Here is an 18887-nt window from a genome sequence, read left to right as displayed (position 1 = left end):
ATAAAAGTATGTAGATCATAAAATACAGGCCAATGAAGTTTCACAAACTGAACAATACACCCATGTTAACCAGCACCCACATCAAGAAACTGGTTACCAGCACCCTAGAAGCATCTCCTCTGTATTTCCTTCTAGTCATTAGTCCCCAAGGATAATCACCATCCTGACTTCTAACAGCACACAATAGTTTTGTCTACTTTTGTACCTTTTTTAATATGAATGGGACCATCTGGTATGTACAATCTCTCAACATTACATTCGTGAGATTCATCTATACCGTTGCATTTAATTGTAAATCATATGTTCTCATTGCTGTAAATATAACCCAGTTTATTTATCCATTCCACTGTTGATGGATTTTCTTAGATTCCAGTTATAAGCTATTATATATCGTGCTGGCATACCCTCAGCTTTCTAATACTTACTTATTGAATAAAAAATAAGTACCAAACTTTTCATAGGGTGTCTTCCCACTGATGAACTTTATAGGTAATTGACCGAGAGCTGGAGAAGACTCTTGTTATTGAGGATGATGTGCGTTTTGAACATCAGTTTAAGAAGAAGTTGATGAAGCTGATGGATGACATTGACCGTGCTCAGCTGGATTGGGAACTGATGTGAGTGACAAGACAGGCTTATCAGAGAGCACCAAGAGGCACTCAGTCCTTCTCGAGGGGCAGCGAGCCCCACCTCCCCAGCTCAAGCCCCCACTTACCTGTTCTTCACTCCATAAATGTTCCCAGAAACAAGAAGTGCATAGAGGATAGCCACTGGGTTTTGCATCTATATGTTCTACAGTGTGAGAAAGAAACTATGGGAGATTCTTTAAAAGACCTGGAGTCTGCCTATAGATCGGGGGCCTCCAGACTGAGCACTCACTTGGGAGCACAGTAGAAATCCCACCTGTGAGGCAACCTGTTACATAGAGGAGATGGAGAGAGAGAGGAGGAGGCATTCATTCAAGGGCAAGAGTCCTGTGTCATACTTGAGCCTCAGCTCCCAGGAGAGCAGGTTCCCTCTGCAGCCCCTGAGAGTGTGAGAGGTTGGAAGGTCAGGGGGAGAAAACTTCTGCTGGGAATGGAAGCTGTGCAAACAGGGGAACGCTGGCAGCTGGTTTGGTGGAGGGTCAGAGGCTGTCACAGGAGGACCAGGCTCACCAAGGGAGCGCTGGCTCTGCACTGACGTCTAGTTAATGCTCCTTGTCTGCTGCCTCTGGGAATTGAGTTCTCTCTCTCTCTCAATCTCTTTCTTTCTCTCTCTCTCTCCCTCTTCCTCTCATTTTCTTTTTAAACCAAAATGACACTTTTTACTTCTCTTCAATGGGGCGAAAGGTCTCAAGCATTATGCTTCTCCCCAGCTGCGTGTCAAAGGCAACTCCATCAAATGAGAGCCTGTTCCTTTGGAGCAGCTGCAGCAGAGAAGCTGTCCCTACCCGTCCCCTCCTCAGAGGGGACCTTAACTACGGGCCCAGCTGAGATAGTTACTCTCTCAGAAAATGTACCATTCTCAGCTCAAAAGAAACCTAGCGATGGCTCAACGAACCCATGGGAAACAGACCCAGAAATCAGTACTATGTAATAGAAAGAGAAATAAGAATAATAAATGTAATAAAAGCCCTAGCTTCTTATTATATATCAGTCATGTGATTAGATTCTGCACTGTCCCTTAAGACCATTGTTTGTTCCTATAATCCTCCAGAAGTCACCACACCTCAGCCTTTCTGAATCTGTGGCTCTGTGGCCTGTGATTAAGGCCTCACAGTCACGGAGCTTGGAAGCTATTTTATGCTCATGTGACATGTGCAAAGGCAGCTTTCTCTTAAGCCTGAGAGCCACAGAGGACTCGACTCAAGGAGTCTATGGCTTAGAACCGGCATATGTTGCTGTCCACTTGTCGTTTGGTTGGTTCATTTCACAGGACAAAGTACTAACAGATCCAAGAAAGGAGAATGACTGTCCTGATAGGGATACAGGAAAAAAAAAAAGATATTTCCTCAATTTCACATACTGATCAAGTCAAAATATTCCATTGAAATCTATTATACAATCTTAAAAAATTATAGGGGTTTCAAATTTTTTACCTCTCATTTTCTAAAGTGAATAAGAAACAAGTGCTACTTAAACCCAAAACATGAAAGCTGATAAGCTGTCCATGGCTACATTACTAAATTTCTCCAGAAAAAAGAACTAGCAAATGGGAAGAGTAGAACAAGCCATTGGAATCATCTAGGGCAATGCTGTCCAATAGAAAAATGACATGAACCACATACATCATTTAAAATTGTCTAGTAATCACATCAAAAAAACGAAAATAAATTATGTGAAATTAACCTAAAAATGTTTTATTTAACCCAACATATCCAAATATTATTATTTTAACATGTAATCAATATTTAAAAACTATTAGCGAGATAGTCTACCTTCTTTTTTCCTATCATCTTCAAATCCAGTGTGTATTTTACACTTATGACTTCTCAATCCAGATGCTAAATTTTCAGCTGCTGAAGAAAACTTAGGCCTAACAAAACAATAAATTTTGTTTAACAGAAAAAATATTTTACGCATCTTCAATTTTAAAATTTACATTTAAATTAAGTAAAATTAATAAGTTAAGTACAGACTTCATTCCACAGTCAGTCTAGCCACGTTGCATGTGCTCAACAGGAGTTTCTCCTCCACTTGGGGTACATGGGAGAAATTCAGATTTTAGTCTAAAGAGACAGTGGCCAAGAGGATGTATAATTGATGTCCTCAGAGGAACTTAAGGTGAACACAGACTTGTTCTACAAATCCTGGGATGTTTTGACAGGAAGAATCCCTTGAATGTTGAAAGAGATAGTTTTAGGGCAAAATAAAGGAAGTGACTTTACCTGGCAGAGAGGAATCTGGCACCTCCTCAACTGGCTCTAGGCGAGTGGGAAACAAACAGATTCCAGACCAAAGGAATGGATGACAGATCCGTGAGTAGACTAGGGGAAGGTGGGGATGGTTGTGAGTACATCCTGTGTTGCAGAAGTTGTTCATGGAGGACAGGATGTGCCTGGGTGCCTTTCTTAGAACGGAGCACCCGGGAGGAAGCGTGAGCACAGCTGGGTGAATGTGATGAGGAGAAAGCCATGTAGGCGTTGTCATTCATTCTCCCCAGGAACCCCCTTGGGGCCACTCTGGGGTTCCCAAGTCTTTTACTGCAGACTGTTTCTTTCCCACAGTCTTTTCTGTCCTGTGTTTACCACCAGCATTTGCAGAGCTGTGCAGAAAACATTGAAGGCTGAAACTCTGGGGACTTGAAAACAGCAAACTCAGGATTCTCACATCTGGCCTTTTTTGTGCCCTTCCAACCTTGTAAACACAGCTGGAAATCCCATACCATCTTTGGGAAATGATCTGAAAGATCTTTTAATCTCTCTACATCTTAACTTTTAGGCTGGAACAGTTGGCTAGGCAAGAATAGTTGGGATGTTGATAAACGGAGGTGGGGAAATAGCCACATTGATGGCAGATGACAGTCATGGTTGGCGATATGATGCTCTTTGTGGTGTGGTGCTTTTAATAGAAGACACAGTGGGTCCAGGCTTTCAAAAGTGTCTGCAAAGCAGTACTCCATTCTGATGGTTGTCTAATATTCCAGTTGGAATTTTTCTCCCCCACCCATTTCTTTCAGTTATATTGGTAGGAAGAGGATGCAAGTAAAAGAGCCAGAGAAAGCAGTGCCCAATGTGGTAAATCTGGTCGAAGCTGACTATTCCTACTGGACGCTGGGCTATGTCATCTCTCTGGAAGGAGCCCAGAAGCTGGTTGGAGCCAATCCTTTTGGGAAGATGCTGCCAGTGGACGAGTTTCTGCCTATCATGTACAATAAGCATCCTGTGTGAGTCACCCTGAACTGCCTGTCTGTCCCTTGGGCACAGCCCAGTTCATGAGTTATGCTACTCAGATTCTGAGTAGTGCTTGATATTTTTTAAAGGTGTACTGCTTTCCTAAATGATCTTTCCATAATCATGACCCAGAGAGGTTGACTCAAGTGATTATCCCCTTTTACAGAAGGGGAAGATGAGGAAGAAATGGTGAGTCTTGCATAGGGGTCTTCTTTAATGCCCATTGTGTAGTTTAACTGGACATAATCTGCTCAGTCCTCCCCTTGTCTTTGATTTTCTCACTTCTATAAACTCATACACCTCAAAGGTGAAGGTCATCTTCCTAAGCACCTCAGAGCTTTCAGTTGATTTTTCAGTCTATTTGTTGTACCGTTGGCCAGGCAGGGGCTCACAATCTAGTCAAGAACCTAGACCCGTGAAGAGTCATTGTGATATATTGTGATACCTGCCGTCACAGAGATGTGTTAGAAGCTCAGGGAGAGCGGAGGTGGCCTCTGAGCAGGGTATCCATGTAAGAAGACAGTGTGCTCTGGGTTCCCATAGCCCAGGAGTTCAGTCTGACCTAGCACTCACCAAAGAGTGTGGCAATTGATGGCTTACCTGTCAGTCTCCCCAATAACCTGTGAGCCCCTGAGGCAGGAACAGTCTTACATCTCCATGTCCTTAGATCCTGGTCCAAACTCTACACCTTGATCTGCTCAATCAGTGATTCCTAAATTCATTAATGGAGCAGGATACCAGGTTCTAACCTTGGCTCCTTCTCTCAGTTGCTGGGTGATCTCCTCACTAGAAGGTCTTCATTTTAGTGTTGAGAGTTCCTGTCTTGCATGTTGCTCATTTTGTCCTCAGTAAAGATGGAGCTCCTCACCCTCTTTTATACACCATGTCAGAGACTGACTTTATCTCTGTGTCCTGGCACCAACATGGAGGTCAGCCATCAGCCCCTTAACAGAAAGGAAATTAACACCTATGATGCACTCACAGACCCAGAAGCCAAGTAGATGTCGCCTCATATAATCTGTACAGGAGCCTTGGGAGGAAGGTCAAGCCATCCCTCTACTTTACACTCACAGGGAGCTGGACTTAACCCTAACCCTAACTCTGACTCTAACCCTAACCCTAGGCTGGATGGTGGAGGTGGTATGCCTCCAAGCCAATACCATTTCACTGGCCCTATCGCTGCGGTCCGGATCTCAGCTGTCTAATTTATTAATCCAGAACAGGGCATTTTTCTAAAAAGTGATCACGTTTATTTATCATTATGGTCCAACAGAACTTAATTCTTAACTTTTAGAACAAGACCTGAGATTCTTTTTTTAAACTAATCTGTCTAAATACAATAGGAATACCCTGACCTTCTTCTTTGTGTTTGTTTAGACAATCTGAAAGCTTCTAAAGAAAGCTTTACCGTATTTCTAGACAAAAGTTTTCCACAAAGGATACAACTTAAAAAATAATGGAGGTGGGCCAGCCTGGTGGCACAGTGGTTAAGTTCTCACGTTCTGCTTCTCAGCGGCCCAGGGTTCGCTGGTTCGGATCCTGGGTGTGGACATGGCACCGCTTGGCACACCATGCTGTGGTAGGCATCCCATGTATAAAGTAGAAGAAGATAGGCACAGATGTTAGCTCAGGGCCAGGATTCCTCAGCAAAAAGAGGAGGACTGGCAGTAGTTAGCTCAGGGCTAATCTTCCTTAAAAAAAAAAAATAATAATAATGGAGGGGCCAGCCCAGTGGTGTAGTGGTTAAGTTCATGTGCTCCGCTTTGGCGGCCCAGGGTTCATGGGTTTGGATCCCGGGCACGGACCTACACACCGCTCATCAAGCCATGCTGAGGCGGTGTCTCACATATAAAATAGAGGAAGATGGGCACAGATGTTAGCTCAGCAACAATCTTCCTCAAGCAAAAAGAGGAAGATTGGCACCAGATATTAGCTCAGGGCCAATCTTCCTCATCAAAAATAATAATCATCATCAAATGAATCTGTGACAGTTTAAGAGATAACCAGCACGGCCCCTCTGCTCTTCCCCTGCTCTGTAAGCATCTGCTCCCTCATGCACGTGTACACCTCTTGTTTTCAGAGCTGAGTACAAGGAGTATTACGAGTCCAGGGACTTGAAAGCCTTCTCCGCGGAACCCTTGCTCATCTACCCCACACACTACACAGGCCAGCCGGGGTATCTGAGTGACACGGAGACCTCGACCATCTGGGACAATGAGACAGTGGCCACTGACTGGGACAGGACACATTCCTGGAAGTCCCGGAAGCAAAGTCGCATCTACCGCAACTCCAAGAACACAGAGGCCCTGCCGTCACCAACCTCCCTAGACACCGTGCCTTCCAGGGATGAGCTGTGAAGGCTCCAGGGGCGGTCACCACCCTTTGGTTTTTCTAATGGGCTGTTCATCTGTTTGCTCCAGTTTCTTTTCGTGGTCACAGTCATCCAATCTAAGTGGTCTAATTTGATCAAAATTAATGTATTTCTGACAGAGGAGGAGAATAGGGAAACTAAACCCAAATTTCTTAGGATGGCTAGAAGATAGACTTTATGGCAACCATTATGAAAAACCCCAATCCAGACACCTAGTCCTTCAGCTCATTATCCAGACGATACTGGTTCCCACATGAAGGTTGAACAATATGGCTCAGACTCTCGTCCAAGAGAAAGGTGATCAGCATGCTGTCACATCAATAAATGGGTCAGCAAGGCAGCCAAGCCAACTGGACCACATCTGTTGGTCTGGTGGGCCCATTTTATGTCACAGATGTGACCTTGAAAACTTGTGTATCTAACAAGTTTGGGGGAAAAATCAAATCACTTAAAATCAAATTAATTGGGCTTTTTATTTAAAGGCATTCTATCATGAGCCTTATTTCGAAGTGAGTTTTTCCTCTTTGTCCTCGTTATCCAACAGGGATGGGCATTTGGGTCTGTCTGAGTCTTGGCCTTTGACTCTCATGGCAATTGAAGCTGTCATAAAGTTTGCCATGTGGATAGAGTTTAGTCTATATTTGAGGGTTTGTTTAGATATTTGAGGAAAGAAGAACTCAAACTTTGACCTTTTTTTATTGTGGTCACTTGAGTTAGGATGCTCTATTTATGAAGATAAATTTAATATATAAGGGGTTAGGGCTGGTGTGTAGTTGCTGTCCCCCGGGTTAGGCGCCTCTGCAGCATGTCAGACTCTCCCCTGCCCCTCAGCCTGGGAAGGAATCGCAGGTGTGACTTTTATGAGTCACTGTTAAGAGGCAGAGCGCGTTCTCAGGCCAGCAACTGTCCTTGCCTGGGTTTTTCACTCTATATTGAATTATTTATTTTACAAAATGTGGGGGAAACAGCTGTAGGATAAGATAGAGAAACAGATGTTTCAAGCTTTCATTGCACCTGAGGAGTGGTCAGTGTAGACACGGGTTCAACAATCTAGCTCTCCTGCATTTCCCAGCCTGACTCTTGCAGAAAGGCCTGTTGAATGGGAGACAACCATCTGGAAACCAATGATTCTCCATTTCAGGTGAGAGACCTTGGTCAGAAACAGTGGACTGATCAACAGATTTAGGCCAATAACCAGGGAAGCTCTTGGAGTCAGGATTCTGGGCAGACAACCCCTCTGCTTTCTTCATAGATTGATGCTATGTGCAATGCAGAGTTGGACGACATCATCTCATGCAGCTCCACAATCTGTGATCCTCAGATACCTTGTGATGGTTTGCTTCAGGTTTATGTTCTCATGCCCACAAGCAGTAAATTGCCTCCAGAAGTACCCTCCCAGGGGAGAAATACACACTCTCCTCCCTCGATGTCCTCAATGTCAGGCTCTGCAGACCCAACAATCTGAGCTTCCTGCTTTGGAGCAGAGCCCATGGGGAGGGCTGCTGCGTGTAGGAAGCTTAGTGCTCACAGTGACGACCCCAGGCTGCAGGACAACAAGGCAGCTCGCCTTCCGAGAACACCCGCCTCAGCCTCCCTTGTTGACTTACTGTTAATTTTCTTCTACGTTGACTAATAAGCCAGGAGACCGAGGAAAGGGACCTCAGCTGACTCCAATTTTTATTGCTTAGACATCGCTGTCAGGGCTTGACTTTTTTCTTCTAGAAAACCAGAAAGAGCATCCAGGGAGCTAAGTGAAAAACCCTTAGGTGATCCCTAAGATTTCCTTGGGTATTTTGTGTGTTGTTTGCATATTTGAGTGTGTGCAAGTGTGTGTGACTTTCATGATTTTTTTTAACAGGGTGCGAGGTGACTAGGGTACTGGGAGTAGAGGAAGACTGAGTTGATTTTTGTGTGGTTTTGTTTAAAAGAGAACATTTTTTTTTTTTTCCTTTTTCCCTGTCAGCTGGTCTGGTGGGTTTATGAATTCTCATTTTTAGAAGATATTGTTCTTAAATTCTAGAATTTTAGATTAGGACTGTTCTACTGTGAATAAAGTTCTGGCTCTGTTAGCCCAGCCCTTGCTTCTCCGTGCTCAGGTCTAGAGTTCCAAGCAGTGTTCTTTTGCTGTGAACTTCGTGAACTACGGACCTAGCATTTCTTTAAACAGTCGCCTCTCCAGCAATCCAGGGGTTCCTTGACCTCATTATTCTTCCTGCCTCCCCTCTGGTCTTCAGTCAAGACATTTGACCTTTGCAGTGTCAGAGGCCTTTGTCTCTGACCATACCACCTGCTCTCTGCCTCTGGAAGTTAAACTCCATCTAGATTCCCCATCTGGATCCCTGTCTGGATCTTGGGATCCAAGGTAGAATCTTCTAGACAGACACCCCCAACTTCAGCAGTGCTGGTGCTGCTGAGTGTTCTGAGCATCTGCAATTGCAGAGGACACACTGCCCAGGCCTTGCTTTGGGTTCCCCGGAGACTGATGCAGGAACTCTGGAAAACAAGAAACAGCCAGCATCCCAGCATCCTACACTGTCTGTCATGCTATGTCGTTTCAGGGTGGGGAAGTGATAAACTACTTGCCTTCTAGAGCTCTTTTTGAAAAATTAAAAAAATCAGCTCAATGCTATGATTGTTCATTGGTTCTTCCAACACCGATCAATTGCCAACACTACTGGAATTTCCAGGTCTGCACTGGACCAAGGATGTTGGAGGCCAGAGATAACCATCACTGCTGCATGATCCCCATGGCAAGCAAGAGGTTGGTCACTGACCTTCCTGTCCAGTGGGGGTTATTGTAGACTGCTGGGTAGATGTGGGTATGCTGAAAGGGATTCCAGGCTGCAGAAAGTCAGGAGTCCCCAGTGGTTGGGTGGTGATAGACGGTCCATGTTTCATTTTTGTGCAATAGGTCAGTCTATCCGTTCATGAAAAGACACTGAGATGCTTGTCCATGGCCAAAGAGCTTTTCCCGGCTTGGGGGGAGAGAGAATCCATGTTGGCCTCAATGACCCCTTGAATTTCAGATCAGGCTTCCCCAAATCTGAAAAACCAGGTGTGAGCAGCACCTTGTTGCAGGCCCTGTGCTGGGCACTGCGAGGCTCAGAGGGCTAGGAAAGGTCTCCACTGCCGTGGGCTCCATGGTCCAATGGAGGAGCCATGCAGGCAGGATGGCTTTATTTCAGAGGCTGGAAGAAAGTGGACCCCAGGACCCCAGAGAACCTAGTTCTGCTGAGGAGGACTATTGAGGCAGCTTTGCTGGGAAGGTGACATTTGTGTTGGTTTTTGGAACAGGAGTGGGAGTTTCAAAGAGGGAGGAGTGTTGGGCACGGTGCATGGGAATGCTTTCTAGGCATTGCGAAGGCGTGGGACTGTGAAAGGGCCTCCTGGAGAGTGATGGGGAACTGGGTAGGACTGAAGAGTCAGATATGACAGGAAATGCTTATGACAGATATAACAGGGTTGATGCCAGGAAACAAGACTTGAGACCCAATAATGATGACAAGGTAAGTCGGCTACCCTCCCTCTCTGGACTATGTCATCATGAATGTAGAGGCCATTGTTCCTGTGGGAACTCTAGGTTTGGTTACTTTCCTGACAGACAACGCAGAGGTTTCTAGTAAAATGTTTGTGTCTAAAACAAGAAAAGTTCCCATTCAGCTACAAACTTGGGAATCTTTTCATTTATGGTTGCTACAAATCACTCTAACTAGTAAATGTAAAAAAAGATGAGTCTTCCCAAGAGTCTTCTACGATGTGATTTTGAAACATTCTTTCCAAGTAAACAGAGTGGCAGCGAAATGATCCGGAATGATCTCCATGACCGACAAGAAATTAATTCCCTGAGGAGTTAACTAATGACAAGGTGAGAGTTAAAATGAAGCTGGTCATTTGGTAAGAAAATAGCATGTCATGGGTGACATAGTCAGAAACCTAAGAGCAGGCAGCCTTAGAAATAATCGTCACGCCCATATTTGTGTTTTGCGGTGATGTTTATTATTTCAGAGAGAACCTTCCTCCCTTAGAGATGTTCTGATTAAATGTGGCCGAGGGAGGAAGGCCAGGAGGAGATGGCAATTCCATGTTAGAGGGTCTCCCTGTGAGCAGGCTGATGGCAGCCCTAAGTCAACACAGGGCAGCTGGAACAAGGACAAAGATTCTGGCCAGTGGTGGCCAGTAAGTCCTTTTGCCTGGTGGGAAAAGAGAGAAATAATGATGGTGGGTTTTATGACGCAAACTGTATCACAATTGATTACATAGAAAATGGTTCCTCCGGTTATCACGAGCGCAGAACAAGATGAAATGGCTTGAATTACAACACCAAGAATTTAGATGAGCTTTTAGGAAGACTTTATTGACAGAACAATTAAACACTCAATAGGATTCCAAGGCAAGAGTGGAAAGGCTCCATTTAAATTTGTCATTGGGCGGGAGAATGACTTCCTTCTGCTCTAACACATCTAAAATGGCCTGTTTTTGTTTCCACCCGTACACGTACTAATACTTGAGATGATCCCTGCTCAGCTGCTCCTGCGACACCGGCTGGGCTGCTCCCAGCCCAAAGCTATCCTCCCATCTGCCCTCAAAAGGGGTGGAAAGAATGAAGAATTGCCTCTGAGGATGGGTTTCTCTTTATTTTTAATTTACTGGGTTTATTTTTATGCCCCTCCCTGTAGTTTCTTCAGCTTGGCTGCCTCTGGAATGGGTGTTTTAATAAAATCTCCACGTCTGAACAATTCTGGGCCTTGCAGAGCGCCAGCTTTGCAGCTCCCCCCTGGTCCAGAGGCGGCTCCTCTGGGCGTTTCCCGTTCTAAGGGAGGCTGGACAGATGTCTGGGCTCTGGCTCATGGGAGAACTTGATTTTCAAAGTGTAGTGGACAGCCCTCTCTCTCTGTTCTTCAGATAAGCTTAGAAAATAATCCGTGACAGAGTGTCCTCTCCCAAAAGAGAACTGGCCGTTTGGAGAAGACCCCTAGCCAGGAGTCGAGATGTCTAAGTGTTGATGGTGTGGTCTGCGGGTTTTAACTGCTTTGAAAACTGCTAGCACGATTGTGAAGACTTGAAGGGAATGTGATGGTTCAGGCTGGGCACAGGGAGGACACCCTGCACAGAGCTGACTGTGAGGGCACAGAGGAGTGGCACAGGCCTGAGGGAATCTGAGGAGAGAGGCGAGAGGTGGCTTCCAGGGCGCAGCACACAGAGCCCAGGAGAGAAGCGCCAGAACAGGGGGAGAAGACACAGATTCAGGGCTGGCCATCAGCAGAGAAAGTGAGGCTGGTGCACAGGCTGGAAAAGAAGGGAGGGGACCAGAGGGAACAGTAGTAGTAGAAGGGAGGCTTAGAACAGAATTGGCAACGCCTGGTCCGTAAAGTGACTGTTTTTTCCTTGCAAACCTGCAACGATGTGAAAGGTTGAGGTGTTGTTGAGCTGAACAGCCTGCAAAGGGACGGGTGGGATGTCTGGTGCCCCCATTGCCGGTGGCACAGCAGCAACTCCAGGTCGTGCATCTGAATTGTCCTCGAAAGGGGCCGTCTGAGCACAGAGCCCCTTCCTGCTGGGAAAGATACAGGTTCCAGGTGGACACAGAAGAGGGAGGACACGGGAGCAGGGAGCGGGGCTTCCGGTAAGAAACTTGTCCCTCCCTAATGGCAGCGGGAATCCAAGAAGGTGGAGCCCTCGTGGGAATCACACCAGCTCTGTGTGGTGACGGAGCCCGGGCTCGGGGAGGGAGGCTCCAGCCCGGTCAGGGCTGCTTCACGTCGGCTGGCCCCTCTGTCAAAGCCTGTCCGGTGCGTGTCCACCCTCCAGCCTGGCCGGGCCCACACGCCCCTCCCCATGCGCCTCCTTGGACCACGGCTGTAGGATGAGCTACGGGAGCCCTGGCTGCCCTCCAACCCTGGGACTCCATCTCTCCCCACAGCAGTGGCAGGCTGGATCCTCCCAGGGTGCTGTTCACACACCTGAAGTCCCACTCTGAGAGTCACACCTGCCCGTGTGGCTGCTCAGGCGGGGAGGGAGGTTGGGGGGCTTCTGTGAAGACATGACTCCCATTAGGCCAGAAGCTTTCCAGGAGTACAGCAGCTAAGTCAAGAGTATGCGCCAACGTGAACAGTGCTTTCTTCACCGTACTGCGTACATGACACTCAAGAGGGAGGAACTATTGTTAATGCCCATTTTTTCAGATGAAGCAATAGCTGAATTAAGTGACTTGCCTAAGGTAGTAAGTGTCCTGGGAGTCAGACCTAGGCAGTCCGATCCCACTCATGCTGACCACATCCATGCACAGCTCCTGGGGGATAGTCTGTCTCATTTCTTGTTTTCTCACTAACTTCTAGGGTTTCCATCTCGCTCTCTCTCTCTCTCTCTCTCTCACACACACACACACACACACACACACAGCCTGATCTATCTAGGGGCTTGCAGCTCCAGCCCCCATGTTTACTTTCCCCGTATGAAAGTTCATATATTGATTATTCAGCTGATCAGACAATTCTCTGGTGACATTTTGCTAGAGGCTTGGGCGTCAGATATTGTGTAAACGGGGATCAGAAATAAACGTCTGGGGCAGGCTAAGTCTCACTTAGAATGCTTCTCCTATTCTATTTTGAAACTGGTGCTATGATTTTTTTTTTTTAATGGCTGGAGCAATCCGGAAACAGATTAAATCATTCGCTTTTTCTTTTTTAACTTGATTTACTGGTACACTCTGCGTAAGAAATTGGAACTGTAGCACAGAATGTTGCACTGGGGTTAAACAATGGTGGGAATGGAAATGGTTTCTTCCGAGAAGCCTAGATAAAGTACTCGGGTACTGATAACTGGCTCACAAAGAGGCTGAGCCGGGAGGTCCTGACTCTCGATGGCATCCGAGCCCCAGCTGCATCCACTCCTCCTTTAATTCCTCATTCAGTTGGTGCCTTTCACAGGAGGCTCTCCCCAGGCACCCTCTGCACCCTCATGGGCTGGCCGAGTTCATGCACCAGAAACGGATGCAAATCCTAGCTGGGAGCTAACTCACCATGTCATCCTGATCCTGATGGCCCTGTTTCCTCATCTGTGAGATGGAATGGTGCTCTGACCTGCAGCAGAATGTTCCTTAGAGACTTTAAAGAACCAATCAGATGCCCATCTGACCAAGGTAGCTTGTGTGAACTCACATGATGGGAAGGCTGGGGAGGGAGCCAGCAGACCACAGGCATTCTCGCCAGCTCCACGAAGAATCTCTCTCAGGAAAGTCTCCTGGACTCAGTGCCCAGCCCAGTGTCACAGGCCACAGTGGGGTTCAATGATTCAGAGCTCTGCCCCTAACCTCGGGCAATTGACTGACTGCTCCCAGCTGTAGCCTCGTGTCTGTACTATGAGGGGGTGGCTACATGATTTGTGAGATGCCTTCCAACTCTTAAGAAAATATTAAATACACTGGATTCCTCAAACTGTTTCATAAATGAATTGCTTCCACACAGTTTCTGGGTAGAGATGTGAAACCACACCAAATAGTGGTTTGCAAATTCTGAATCTAAAATAATTAAATTTGCCTGGTTTCCATTTGATCTTGTGGTTTATGTGTAAACACTTTAAATTTCCTAGATTTTTTTTTTAACTTGACATACAACTACATCTGTACAGTAGTCCTAGAGTAGTCAAAGTAGAGACCACATTAGAAGCACGGAAATTGGTGGTGACTGCATGCGAAAAATTAAAAATAAAATCTGTAAGGCTAATTCTAGACCAAATTACTCTTTCTGGTATTTTCTCCTCCTTTGAGCACCTCTCTTCCTCAACCATGCCTTTGTTCTCTGCAGCCCCCATCTCAAGTCCTTACTGCTCTCTCTTCTAAACACTTTTTTGATGACTGTGGAAAGATGAACAAACCCGTGCACCCTAGTCAGAAGACATACCTGCTCTGTGGCAGGACAGTGATGCTCATCAACCACTCAGGTGTTCCCCTGCATCCGCCCACCTCCCCTGCACTTAGGTCCAGGCCATGGGCTGTCTAATGGCCACTGGCACTTCGGTCTAGGGCAGTTGGGACAGTTGGGAGTTCTCTCTACCATCACTGTGACTTGCAGGAAAAACCTGAGATGGTCGAGTTGCAAGACAGAACTGCCCGGATCCTGGAGCCACTGTGAGGAAAGTCACTATGGAGAGCTGCCTGATTTGTATTATGCTATGACATGAGGAAAAATAAAACTCTGTGTCTTAAAGTACTGAGATCTCATGGTTTGTTACTTCAGCCTAGACTAACCTAGCCTAATACATCCCTTTCAGAAGTATTTCATTTTAAGAGAGATTCCAGGGGAAACAGCAATGCAAAACACAATGGAAATAACTTCTCATAGTGGAATTGTGGAGACAGGTTGTAACCAGTGCCCTTGCAGCAGCATCTGTAGAAAAAGAGGAGTGGCATCAGGCAAGTTTCTCTGTAGCACTGAAATCCGGGCACAGAGCAACACTGTATGCCTCTTAATAGTGGATGCGGCATGGCAAATTTACAAAGGCTCCAAAGAAGCAAATTTTAAGACATTATTCCTTCAGGCCAAAAGTCACCAAGCTTTCTAGACAGAGGCCAAACAAGGGAACGAGTTATCTAGAATGATCTTGAAAAAACAGTCACCTAGTGCCAAAGATAGAAATCCTTTTTCCTGCGCTACCTCATATTATCAATTATTAAATCACCTACTTGGCTTTCTCTAAAATCCCACATGAGTCCAGAAAATTTGATAATTTAGACCCATTTAAGAATCCATTGGAAAATAATTGTGGATCTTTGGGAAACAATATGATGAAATGACGATACTGTGCATCTGTTGCGTGAAGCGTGCCTCAGTCTGACTGCCTTTTGGGAAGACCGTCTTTCCTTTCTCCATGGAGGAACTCCTTGCTTCCAGAGCACCATGGACGGTATCTAGAATTACACAGATGGTAACAATTGCAGACTTGGGGAAAGGCTGTCAGAAAGAAGGCAAAGAACTACCTTAGATCCTAACTTTGTTAGATTTTATAGGAAGTGTCCACTACCACCTGACTCCTAAGAATAGCAATCTAGCAAGGCATCATATCTTACTGCCGTTTCCCAAGGACGTCATTCTTTCCCCCAAATGCTCCTGATACTTGCCAGTGGAGAGGATCCCCTCCTAACTCTGCCACTGGCTTTCCCTCTTCTCCCTCCAAGCAAGCCAGAGGGGGCTTCCAAAAAGCTTATTGACGTAGCTGGCACCCAGAACCCACCTGATGAATACGCCAGATACAAGCCCTTTGGGTTTGGCAGCACATGCCAACCAAGTCCCAAACCAGTTTATTAGTTTAACCAAAAGGTAAACAGATGATGGAAATGCAGAAAGACAAGCATGCGAGCAGCTAAAAGCATTACCCAGCTGTCCACCAGGAATCAAATTTAAGACATTTAAAGTGGCATTAAATAAATGAGGCTATGTTTTATCTACTTGGAATTTCCATTGTCTTTAAAAAAGGAAAATATATATATATTTTACATTGCAGTATATAAATCTAGACTCTACATGTACAGTATAAATACACGGGGCGGGCACATGGGCACAACATCTATGTCTTGGTGACAACCTAAACCACGCTGGCAGTTCTATATTTTCTTTTTGACTTTCAAACCAAGAAATTCAGGCTGAGAGTACATTTACTTCAATCTCCATGATGTCTAGCACCCAGGCCATCTCTCCTCCAAGCACAGAAGCACGGATCAGACAAGCCTCGAAACAGGACAAAGTGCTCTTCGACTAGTTGAAACCCAGTCTTGACAATGCGCAGTCTGATCTCCTAGGAAGATGAAAGGACACTGGAGGGCCTCCTGGCTCATTCTTTGGTCCACTGCCACAAATCTCTAAATGGTCCCTGGTGTTTCTTTCAGATTTCATATGGCTATTTACATAACACAAATCTCACACAACCTTTGGGAGCTGTCTTACAGGATTAGGGGGAAAAGAAACCCTCCATGCTACAATCTGCACTTTATATCTGGGTTTGTTCTCTTTATTTTTGGAATAAAAATTGGTATTTTGAGACTTTTTTTCTTAAAAAGGACAACATTCTGAACGTGCTTCTTACCCATGTCAACATCCCACATATGGCTTTTTAGTTCAGCACAGCTCAAATTTGGAAGGGAGAGGGTGACGGGATTACTAGAGACAAAAATGTCACTTAACAGTGACACTGTGAGAACAAGTGTGGGGACCAGAAAAAAAAAATGTTATTGATTCCATCTGGAAGAATGTACCTCTTTAGAAATGATTTAGATCATGTACATAGCCCCACTTCTTTCCCCATGAACAGGCGCAGTAATGCTATAAAAGTTAATAAGTAAAATAGGATGCTGCTATCAGCAAGGAACACCTTCCGAGGGGCTATTAACAGAGCAATCACTGTTCAGAAATCTTTCACAGGCTCAAAATAATCAAATATAATCAATCGCAGTAGGAATTTCTACACCTGAGGAACAAATTGCACATAATATAGAGGCACTACAGTCCAGATGGCAAAAGACTCCAGACACACAGTTTTCCATGCAAAACGCAATTGAAAAAGGCAATGAAGTAGTGGCATTCCAAGACAGAGAAGAGTCCCACTGAGTCATCATTCTTTTGCGCTTTCTTTTCTGGCTGATAAGTTACCAAAGAACAAAGCTGTTTGTGCAATAATGGTTGTGATATGTTCTTTAGCGGGGAGAACAGAAACACAATGCGGGGGCCAGAAATCCAAATGGGCTTGTGTTGACTCCAGAGGTGTCGTGATGGCTGGACCAGTGGGCAGACGAGCCTCGGAAGCTCCTCCTTGCCCTCCCTGGGGCAGCAGAAAGCGGCAGATGCAGACAGAGGTCAAGAGCCACCGGCTCATCCAAACCCTTTCCAAGGTGGCCTTTCATTCAGCCGTGGCAGTTCCAGCCTCTGCGGTTGTTCTTTTCTGGTGGCACTTTATTGAGAAAGTAGTCCTCTCCCTTTATAAAAATAGCTTGGACTTCTTGTAATACTGGCACAGAGGACACTCTGGATTCCTAGGACTGATTACATTTACCTGGAAGGTATGAGACTAGGTTCTCAGTTCCTTCTACTTCCCTGTAAAAAGTGACCTCAGCTTCCTAGGCCATTGTGCAAATTTGTTTCTCCATAGTCCAGAATATCCCGTAAGTCCCTCATATATTTATATACATACACATACACACCAAATATGTGTACATATATATATTTATAAATGTGGATAATTTTTCATTTCAGTCTCAAATAGGTCAAAGAGAATCAGCGAATCGTTCATCTTTTTCATGTCAAATTCATCTCTGATTTCCCCACAATGCCTATCACAGTGCCTTGCACACCAGAGGTACCCAATAAATATCTGCTGACTTCACCAACGATTCTCTAACACTGGATGGTAGTTGCAATCACCACGGCCTGTTCTGGCCCCACTCTGCCTTTGGCAAGCAGGGGCCACTGGTCCCTCCCTTCAGAGGGTGATTTTGCTGTGTCTGTTGCTCCAGCAGCCCCGTTTAGCAGTCCTGGGCAATGTCAGGCTGGTCCGGCTACGCAGCTTCACTTGCTCTTCCATGGAGTTCTTTTTGCGCAAAATGAAGTCAAAGTTCACTTGGCTGTTCATGGCATAAAAGACATTTGCGGAGTCTGGGATCACAAGTTCTAAAAAAAGATAAGGAAAGAGAAGGTAGTCAGCTTGTGTAGGTCAGCCCAGCACTGGCAGACCTGTGGCAGGTAGAAATTTTGCCCAGTCACAAGTCTGGGACTATGGCCCTTTGTCCCTGGAATGTGAACTCAACCAGACAATGACCACTCCCCAAAAAACTGCTTCCAACAACTTAATTCCAATTCCAAAAAACGAAGTGCAAATACGAACTTAGAAATTTAACACATGAATTAAATGTTCAAATACAGAATGTTTTAGCTATAAGAAAGTGCAGTAGGAAGCAGGAAGCAGAGGCCAAGAGAAGTTAAATGACATTCCCACGATCACAGCCAGTAGATGAGAGAGCTGGGACCAGAACCCCAGTTTCCTGCATCCCAAAGTCCATTTTCTATTCTACTCCGGCATGCAGCTTTTCTCAGAGACTAAGAGAATGACGTGGGAAAAAAGGAGAAAATCGACAGCCTCTTCCAGAACTCTTTTCTTGGAATATCCAAATATTTTTTGAAGCAATCCCAAATCAAACCAGTATTTTATTCCTTGCTTCATCAAGAGTTTGCATTTTAATATTAAATAGCATCCATGTAAGATAGTGTATATCTGTTAACATTTAAACTATTGTCTACTTCAATGATTCCCAGCTACATAGCTTCAATTTCTGAACAAGGATTACTCCAAGTATAATATGAAATTATTAAGCAAAATTATTTAACTCATTTTTATTTGTAAAAGAAAGTATATCCTATTTAGCACTAAGGGATAATGGGTATCTAAAGAAACAAAGAAGGAATAAAAAAATGTAAAATGTGCTAGTCTGGCCTTGTGACAGTGGAATGGGGGAAGCCAGCTAGTAGAGGCAGCTGATGCCAGAAGTGTCTTAAGTCAACTTCACGTTACCGTCAAACACTGAGATTCTACAGCAAGACTGATTTAATGAGGTTCTAGGTAACTCTGGCATATTTCACCCAAATGTTCCACAAAGAACAA

At 45.2% G+C, this 18887-nt stretch overlaps 2 protein-coding genes across 6 annotated transcripts in view; one reads left to right on the top strand and one right to left on the bottom strand.

Annotated features, from left to right (window-relative positions):
• COLGALT2 (collagen beta(1-O)galactosyltransferase 2) overlaps positions 1-8874 on the top strand; it is a 104395-nt gene extending 95521 nt beyond the window's left edge. For all 3 annotated transcript variants that reach the window (XM_070591243.1, XM_070591244.1, XM_070591245.1), the window contains 3 exons: positions 490-617; positions 3661-3867; positions 5955-8874. In XM_070591243.1, the coding sequence (XP_070447344.1) occupies positions 490-617; positions 3661-3867; positions 5955-6231 (612 nt within the window). In that variant the 3' untranslated portion in view covers positions 6232-8874. The remainder of the gene's footprint in view (positions 1-489; positions 618-3660; positions 3868-5954) is intronic.
• A 6625-nt stretch (positions 8875-15499) lies between these two features.
• RGL1 (ral guanine nucleotide dissociation stimulator like 1) overlaps positions 15500-18887 on the bottom strand; it is a 239722-nt gene continuing 236334 nt past the window's right edge. For all 3 annotated transcript variants that reach the window (XM_008521854.2, XM_008521839.2, XM_008521846.2), the window contains one exon: positions 15500-17899. In XM_008521854.2, coding sequence (XP_008520076.2) covers positions 17712-17899 — 188 coding nt within the window. In that variant the 3' untranslated portion in view covers positions 15500-17711. The remainder of the gene's footprint in view (positions 17900-18887) is intronic.

The sequence above is a fragment of the Equus przewalskii genome, chromosome 23 (genome assembly GCF_037783145.1).
Source record: "Equus przewalskii isolate Varuska chromosome 23, EquPr2, whole genome shotgun sequence".
NCBI classification, from domain to species: Eukaryota; Metazoa; Chordata; class Mammalia; order Perissodactyla; family Equidae; genus Equus; species Equus przewalskii.
Note: the sequence above shows the minus strand (reverse complement) of the source record. Positions and strands in the feature narration are given on the sequence as shown.